The 9,399-nt window shown below is 34.9% G+C and overlaps 1 protein-coding gene across 2 annotated transcripts; it reads right to left on the bottom strand.

Annotated features, from left to right (window-relative positions):
• Positions 1-2,552: 2,552 nt before the first annotated feature.
• Positions 2,553-9,317, bottom strand: LOC311097367 (uncharacterized protein). 2 transcript variants are annotated; one of them, XM_084136980.1, is made up of 5 exons: positions 9,166-9,317; positions 6,853-7,194; positions 6,562-6,729; positions 4,443-4,546; positions 2,553-3,081 (listed from the first exon to the last, which is right to left on the bottom strand). In XM_084136980.1, exons 1-5 carry the CDS (start codon positions 9,221-9,223, stop codon positions 3,019-3,021), a joined length of 735 nt encoding a protein of 244 aa, XP_083993106.1. In that variant the 5' UTR covers positions 9,224-9,317; the 3' UTR covers positions 2,553-3,018. The 2 variants fall into 2 exon arrangements, with proteins under 2 accessions (XP_083993106.1, XP_083993107.1); XM_084136981.1 differs by having other exon boundaries at positions 6,853-7,188.
• Between the last annotated feature and the right edge of the window lie 82 nt (positions 9,318-9,399).

Below are 9,399 nucleotides of genomic sequence, written 5' to 3'. Positions count from 1 at the left end.
AACACAAAGAATGGCCTTCTCAGATGCCATAGTTGCAACTCTTGCGTCATCAGAACAGTGTGTTCAACGCATCACCGTTTCTGTTTAAAAAACGTTGTGCAACGTTTTGTCGGGGCTGAACACAGCCCTGGGCTGAAGAATTTTCGGAGCCTGATGAAGTCGGTATAAATATGTGTTTAATACTACAAAATATGCCCGATGTTACAGTTACTGCACTTGCCGCCCAGAACAAAAGAGAACATCCCAATCGAGTGAAGGGATTGCTGAAACTGAAGCACACATCTTACCTAATGCAGACTAAAACACATTTAGCCTCACATACTGACTTTATTTGTAGTTCATACTGTTTTAATACCCTGTATTTTCTTTCTCATTTTTAGGAAAAGCACTTAATTACCATTGTTTATTTCTATACCAAATGTCATACACTAATGAAGCTAAAAATATAAACAACTACATCATTATGTTGATATCCTATATTTTTACAATAAAACTTTCGACAAACATGTCTTCTAATATCCTCAGCTGTTGTGTATACCGAGCTGCATGAACACATTTGTAAATTACTTTCCTTGAACCCATTGTGCGAGTTCACTTTAATACCACGTGCTTTATGTTGCTGCTGATTGGACTGCAGTTCTGACACACCCACCAAACAAGAGAAAACGTATCTCAAACCCCGTTGCACACCGGTGCACGCCGTTTCCAGGAAACATGACGTTCAACCCGGAAACCGTAGCAAAACGTTGCGCACCGTTTTGAACTTGAACGTGCGCCAGGGATAACGCGGATATTACGCCATTGACAGGCGACAAGTGAACATGGACGAGCCATTATTTAAAATTGGAATTTCTCTGAAATTAAAAATCTTTGGGAACTTTTGGGATATTGTAAGTACACAACTGCAGCAAATATATCACACCGTGCAAGTGATTTTTGTATATTTACAAAATTATTACATATTGTATCTTTAACATGTAATTGTGACTTTATATGACATAATTCTGACTTTATAACACAATTTCGACTTTATATCAAGCGATTCTGACTTTATAGCACAATTGTATTTTGAATGTCCCTTCAAGCGTGTGCTAACCGAAACGCTGCGATTCATAGTGGTTTCCCTCCTCAATGTTCAACTATACAGACCATGACCTTTAATAAGCTAAACTGTAAACAAACAATTGCTGAGGTCAGAGGGATCTGTAGGGACCGAAAGTTGAAAACTTTAGCTTGGCTATATGTGTTTTAATGAGCAAAGCTAATGCCACTGGACATGTTCACTGAACAAAGTGAAAAGTTAAAGTGTTCCCTTACTTGTGCTTGAACTTTGCTGCCTCAGTTGTTTTCTTCAAAGAACGTTGACCATTATATCGCCTGATAATTACTGTTATACACTGCCCGGCTGTTTGGATTTAAATAGGCAAATGCTTAAGAGGCTATGATTGAATCATTATTGCTGTGATTAATATGTTTCTACATGTTATATGTTTGGCAACAGTTTCTAACCCTAATTGATGGAGTGTGTAGCTTTTCATTTCTTAAACATCCATGTAGGAAGACACATCATGGCCATATTCCAGGATGACGATGTCAAGATTCATCAGGCTCAAACTGTGAAAGAATGGTTGAGAGGAGCTTGAAGAATCATTTCCACACATGAATCAGCTCCTCTGAGTTCAGATCTTAAACTCACTGAAAGTGTTTGGGATGTGCTGGAGGAGACTTTACAGAGCGCTGGACTCTTGCATTGACAATACAAGATCTTGACCAAAAATGTATGCACTTCTTGATGGAAATAACATCACAACATTTATTTCCATCAAGAGGCGCATCAATTTTTGGTCAAGAATATTTTGGCTTTGTCATATGTAGCCATGATGTGTCTTCCAATCATAGACTCTTAAACGTTTGCCTATTTAAATCCTAACAGCGACTTTTGTTTTTGTTTTTTGTTTTTTGGCCAGGCAGTGTATGTCTATAAGAATAGGATTTTTTTTTTTCTGATTCTCTTTCATTGAAAAAAAAAAGAAAAAAGATTGGCTGTTTGGTGTAGCAAATCTACTAAATCAGTCTAAAGATCCATTCACACCAAAATGGACCAGCACAATAATGTTTGCAAAAGAGAAACACATTCAGGTCATCAATGTGTTTTTTTGAAAACAGATAATGTGTAAGAGAAAAACTAAATCTAGGTCATGTGGTTGTGCATGGTGAGGACCAGTTCACCTGATGGAGCATTTCTCTCTCTAAATGCAGCCAGAATCTGAACATATTTAGTAACATTGGCCTAATTAGTTTTATTTTCTTATATAAGAAATAACCTGGTGTATTTATTCTGCTTGATTTCTTAACCTGTTTTATTTGTTTGGTCAACAGAAGTGCACGCAAGTGCATCACGTTGAAAACAAGGTCGAAGGAAACCAGATGCACTGCACTTTCCACTTCCTGCCATTGACCCGTCAATACCACCAGAGTTTCCACCCTGAAACTCGACGTCTACCTCCCTCTCCTTTCTTTCTCGCACGTAATGACACCAGTATCACAGTCAATGGTTTTCACACACTTTTATTTGAAATGGCAAAAGAAACCACAGTATGAAAGTGTCAGAATCAAATCTTAGAAACATTTCTAAGAAGGCTGAGAGGCGTAGCCGACATCTGTACAGCATAAAACTCAAACTTCTCACGGTTAGACACAGTGTGCACTAATATATACATGTTTGAATTGCATCACTTTGGGCATGAACGTATCAAAGTAGTTTTCCATGTCAGTTTGCAAAATCTTTTTCAGAGAACCAAAAAGACAAAGAACTAAAGCTAAGAACAAAACAATCTATCAGTGGAGCTGCTACAAACAGAGAGATTAACATCTGATACCGCGATCAAGAGCTCAAAGGGTTTCCACTGTATCTGAAGATTAGAACAGTTTCTGCTATTTACAAAGACATTATCACGAAGGGAAGAAAATGCAAAATACAGTCCAATGAACATCACGTTTGTCTTTCCTTTCTGGTGGTCACTTGTCTTCTTCTGCACCCCTCTGTAGATCAAAGTAAGACCAGTAAACTGGTACTTGATACTGTAAAGAGAGAAAGAACATGAAACAAACATTATTGTCATTTGAAATATGGATGGAATGGTTTCATCAGAACCCTGTAGAATTTAAAGAGCTGATAAAAGAGCAGATTTGGCTCAGATGCACACGAGTGAGATCTCGCCGCACGCTCTCAGAGAACTCAGTGGAATTGCAGATATTGCTCAGAGATTGTACATTATGACATCATACAGTAATGTGAGAAGCAAAACAATCCTGAGTAAAAGCATCTTTTAATTTATTCTATTTCAAGAGATAAACGTGTTTTAAGATCTAGCTGGAGACCAGCATCTGCACATCAGATATTGAATTTATTGTGCTCTGTATTGCAATGTGTTATTGTTGATTTGGGTCAAGTGTCCTTTATAGGGGGAATGTTTACAATTTGCACTATGCAATTATCTGTGTGCATATTACCCGAATTAACTACTGCATTTGCCAAAATGATGCATTACACCCAGATGACGTTTCAATATTTCTTTACGGGTTGAATCATTGTTGAATTTTGTTTCGATTTTGCCATTCAAATTAACACTAATATTGCGACATTGGTGAATTTTAAACATAGGTGAATGAATTTCAGACATTATTTCAGACATTGTAAGTGCTGAAGGTCAGTCAAGTGCTGACTGGGACTGTGTGGGATCTGTCTCCCACAATACATTGCACTTCAGTGCAGTGTGACAGATGAACTAACCCAAACAGCAACACAGTGTCGGCCCAGATCCGGCCCACATCCGGTACACATGGATTTCACACGGCCCAGATGCGGCCCGGATCTGAGCCGACACTATGTTGCTGTCTGGGAAGATACATAACAAGACGTTGAAGAGTGAAGAGATTGGAATAAAATAAATTGGAAAAAAATGCATAATAACCCTATTTATTTGATGAGACGGTAATCATCTAAATAAAGACCTTACAAAATTTACATTTTTTAATACAATTTAAAAAAAAAAATCTGCATTGAAACAATGTCCATTGTGAATAAAATGAACATTAGTGGACATGCAGCATCATGAGGTCATGTGACTCCAATGTACATGTAGCATGCTGAAGATTGACTGTAGCATTACTACACTGTGTTTTTACAAAATTATACACAGTACATACTTTGCAGTATGTAGTACGCTAGTAATCCATTCCGAACAGAGCCAAAGACCTACATATTCTCATGACAATTCACTACTTTTTTTCACCTTTTATAGTTGTTTTTTTATTTCAGTAATGTTTTAGCTTTATAGATATAACTTACAGTAGGTTATGGTTGTATGTTTTTACATGACTCAACATATACAATTTTGCCATCTTGCATACGACTTCTCATGAGGCCGGATCTCACTTACCCATTGTAGGGATCCTCGAGAGGAGCCTGTGCTGCCGTCCTCCTCCTCCATGTGCTCATGCTCCTCGCCCTCACTGTGTGCCGTCTGGCGAATCACCACTCGCTCTGAGGGAAGATATCCTGAATTAGTTTTTCTGTTTTGAATTTTACATTTTCAGTTTAAACTTAGTTAAAGTTTTAGTAATTTTGTGGTGTGTTGTTGTCATTTCTTTTGTGTTTTTTTGTTGTTGTTTTTTTCAGGTTTAAAGGGATAGTTCACCCAATACCCAATATGAATTGTTTTTTTTTTTAGTAGCCTACATCAAGTTAAACTAAATGAAAATGAGAAAATTTGCTGTAAAAACTAGCTGAAATAAAATGTAAAATAAAGTTTTTTATATCTTTATTAACAATTTTCCGTGGTTTTAGTTTTAGTTAACTATAATAACCATGTTTCACACTCAAATGAGCTTTTTATGATTATACATTTTTTGATCTATATTATTTATGTGTTTGTGCAGGTCTAACTTAGTTCCAGACTCCATGCTCTTTTTTCATTTTTTATTTATTTACTGACACATATGACTATAAACTTCTCCTTTCCAAATTGGTCACATAAGTCTATGCAGAGGATACGACAACAGCAAGCAATGTTACCCAACAATAAATATAAATCTGTCTATACTGCAAGTAGCATTGCATATATATATATACATAGGGTGTTAAAGTCGTTGCATGCAAACTTTGTCCATGATGACAAAAAACTGTCTACAAAAAAAAACTGTCTGTATGCCAAACACAGCACAACTGAGAGAGAGCCGCAGCCAACTCAAACACTAATGCAACTATTGAGTACTTGAGTAAAGTGGTTCTGCTTCAGGAACCGGGTTTTACATTGGATCTTGTAGAAAAGTAAAAAGAAATGTCCTTACAATCAAATATGTTAATATTAATTATGTTAATATGAACTGCACAGGCCCAATGATATAAAAATGAATAATATGACATTGGCTGAATAGGAAAATTGTACCAATACTATTTTGTAAATGCATAAACATCCAAAGTGTGTTCTATCAGTCAAACATATGGAACAAAAACTGATGCTAAATATTGAAATGATATTATCCATACAACCAAATTATAGAATTGAGTATGATTATTATTATTATTATTATTATTTTGTTGTCAACATTATTTTCCTTGCTGTTTGGGGGTTGCAACTCACCATTTGAGAACAATGTAACATTTATTTTTATATAAATATTTTTTTTTTTTTGTTGTACAAAATAAAAATTCATATTTTTATAGTAGTATACTTATTATAAATAATTTTTAGAAGTAATGTTCATAGAAATGTAATTATTATTGATATTTTTTTACTTTAACTGTTACTTTTAAAAGTACTGTTAAGTGTGTGTTTGAATAAGCTCAACAGTTGCTCTTCCTGTGCGGAGGGGCCGCACCGTTACAAACTCTGATGAGCTTTGACACAAAAGACCTGCTCACACAGCAACTTTCTGACATAGGCCACATTACTTTTCATATTACATGCACTTGCATCATACACTGCTCAGTTAGTCAGTAAGAGTGTCTGGATTTTTGCATGGCAGCGTGCTGTTGTTTAGTCAGCTGAAGAAAATGTCCAATCCTTCCTTTAAATTAATAATATATGGACACTGGTTGTGAGTTCAGTAGTGGACTGAGTATAGGTGGTGTCAAAAAACTCTTAATGAACATTTAATATCTCAGCTTTGCAGGAAAAACAGAAGTACAGTCAATACAGCAGACGATAAAGGAATGAAGCGCACATGACTTCAACATACATACAAACACGCCAGTACACTCTTCAAATCTTCAGAGGGTTCTATAAAGAACCCGATGGTTCATGACTCAATCCCTTTATGCCAAAAGGAGAAATGTCTTAAATGATTGCATTATACTTTAATGTTTATTTAAGGGTTATTTCCATTTCTTCTGAAGAAATTAAATGTAATCAAAGTAATAATTTTTTTTAATTAAAACTAAATTCACAAAATGATCCCTAAATATGAAGCGCCTGACTGATTCCTTCAAGGTTCTACTGTATATAGAGCCTTTTCTTCCAAGAGTGTAATGAGTCTCAGTATTAAAATGAAGTGTACCTGATTTTTTACAGGAGTTCCTCATCTTGCACAGACTGAAGGTCAAGCAGAGGGTCACCAGGATGATGGCAGCGGCCAGGGACAGCGGCAGGATGGGAGGATGAGGATCTGATGCTGGGGTTGTGTTTGTAAGCTCTATAGTCTGGTTTGTTTGAGGCGAGGGAGGAACTTCAACAGAAGAAATAGACTGAATTAGATCAAATATTTTATGAGTTTAATAATGGTGGTCTTATAGTCTTTTAACTGTATTGGAATGTGTAGAAAAAAATATATTGTGATGGAAAATCTTACCAGTCGTTGTATTCTGTAGTTGTCTGACACTGACAGATAGATCTGTTCCAGCTCCTGCCCCCTCAAGCAGGTATGGAATGTCTCGAGTCACTTTACAAACGTAACGACCTGTATAATTTTTAAGTAAGTTTGTGAGGTGGAGAGTTGAACAGTTCTGTGTTTGATTCTCTTGGAGTTCATCCTTTACTCCTGAAAGTTTGGTCTCATTGATGTGCCAAACAACTTTAACTGTATACTCGTGTGTTTTCTTCCAGCAGCAGATGATATGAGCAGAATCTCCCTCATTCACAGTGATGTTAGATGGGCTCTGATTCACAGTCAGCTCCTCACTTGAACCTGTGACTGAGAAACAACAGCAAATGAGAAATACATGAATGTTTATGACTGTTGTTCTTGATGTTGTAGTTTGTATCTTTAGGGACTTCTCCATTACTCAGACTTGAATCTGTTAGCAATAAATCATTTTAACTCTTATAAATCAGGAACCATAAAAAAGCATAACTTCATATCTAAAAATTTAAAAATAATAATAATAATAATAGTAATAATAATTATTTAAATAGATTATTTTTCCAGGATGTAATCCTGTCCGTCATGTAGAATTTTATTTAGCTAAATTGGATTTGAAGACCAGTGGAAACACTTCTTTAATTAGACAAAACATTTTTTAAAAAGATTTGATAATGGTGTAAAGCCACTGATAAAAAAAGGTGGAAAAGAGAAAAGAACATATACAACATATACAATATTTATTATTTTAATTAATTTCTTACATAATGTGTGATAGTTATGAAACAAATAAAAGTCTCCTACTCGTCCAATGCTTTTTGCGAACATTGTGTGTTGTAAAGTTTTACATTTTGCTAAAGTTTTAGCATAAGTACCATTATGTGCTATATAGATGATAATATATGACACATAATATGTAGATGATTCATCAATAAACATATAAAACAAACCCATGCAACTCATTTCGGTCTAAATGTATCGGCTCATATCTGCCATATTTTCCATATATTGTAATCATTATGTAATCATTGCTCATTTTTTCTGGTTAAATGAATACATGATGTTAGCTAACTTCATGATTTGTATTATCTTAGAACTGTACATTTCTATATGGACATTTCTTTGACACAGTCTCACGATAACGGATTACTCTTAATTGTAACCAGGTATGTAACTGATTATTTGTAATCTGGATTACGTAATCAGATTCTAAAAATTAAATACTTGTAATTAGATTAAATTATATTTTAAAATACTCATAATCAGAATTCAGTTACTTTTTTATTGATTACATTATTACTTAATATTCACAAAATGGCAATAAATTATTCAGAATTCTTCTTTTTTTAATCTTTAAAAAATTTTGTTTTGTGGAATTGCACACACAGACCGGCCATTAGTCAAGTGACTATAATTACATAGAACATTTATAATTTCACGTTTGTATGATTTAATTCGCTTTTTAACTTTATGAACCCCCTTCTATTCCTTCCCAAACCCTGGCGTACTGTAATGTTTAATGCGCTTCATTTTGTTGATAACAAAAATTTATACCATTCAAATCAATGTTATAAACACGTTGTATCAAAAGTAATTTAAAAGTTATCAAAACTAGTCCTATTATATTACCCAAAATGCGTAATGTAATGGATTATGTTACTAACTACAATTATAATGTAGTTTGTATTCAGTAATGGACTACAATTTGTAAGTAATCTACCCAGCACTGACTGTAACGTAGAAACATGCATTTTCTGTAAAGCTGCGTTGAAACAACGCTTTGTGAAGTTATACTTGATACAAATACATGTGAATTGAACTGTAAATATCCAAACATGGACTGTTTGTTGTTTATAACGCCTGCAAATGTTACTGAGCGACTTAGTAAGTTTTAAAAATGTCTTACTGCAATTTAAATGTATTAATATTCCTCCTTCCTCACGCCTATACAGCTCTACCTCTTAAAAAGTACATTTTAAAATCAACATAAAAAATATGCAAGTTAATTTGTAAATATCAAAGGCATAAAATAAATCAGATAAAAAGTTCAATACAATTCAGATTATTCTATACAGAGCTACAATGTGACATCAATAAATGATAAATAAGTGTTTATGAAATAAAACGTTTATTAAAATAGTGCAATATGCCACAAAATAATGTCTCCAGCTGAACGCAGGAAGGCAGCATTATCTCACAGCTCTACAAACATTTGATTAACTTTATTTTGTACTAATTTCGAATAGTATCCTTGAAGGTCTGTGCTGGTTTTCCAGTCAGGAAGGTGTTTTGAGCGGCACTTACCTCTGAAACAAAGGCATGACATGAGGAACCCACACAGGAGTCTGGAGGAACACTTCATTTCTGAGCATCTGCTGAGAAGCTGAACTTTGCTTTACTCCCACATCACAAACGTTCACACGCAAGAGATACTCAAGCTCTCAGATTTTCTCTGAACACCTCCCCCCCACCAAAAGACCACGCATCTCATTTTTGTCAAACCACAACACTGATCTCACACTCGTTCTCTCCTGGACA

Source organism: Abramis brama (assembly GCF_963993115.1).
Source record: "Abramis brama genome assembly, chromosome: 15".
NCBI classification, from domain to species: Eukaryota; Metazoa; Chordata; class Actinopteri; order Cypriniformes; family Leuciscidae; genus Abramis; species Abramis brama.
Note: the sequence above shows the minus strand (reverse complement) of the source record. Positions and strands in the feature narration are given on the sequence as shown.

Bases quoted from the DNA above. Each gene is read 5' to 3' on its own strand.
- LOC311097367 (XM_084136980.1), bottom strand. From the start codon at position 9,223: ATGAAGTGTTCCTCCAGACTCCTGTGTGGGTTCCTCATGTCATGCCTT. The intron at 7,195-9,165 runs GTAAGTGCCGCT...GTTGTTTCTCAG, and splicing joins GTCATGCCTTTGTTTCAGAG to TCACAGGTTCAAGTGAGGAG. The intron at 3,082-4,442 runs GTAAGTGAGATC...CTCTCTTTACAG, and splicing joins CTCGAGGATCCCTACAATGG to TATCAAGTACCAGTTTACTG.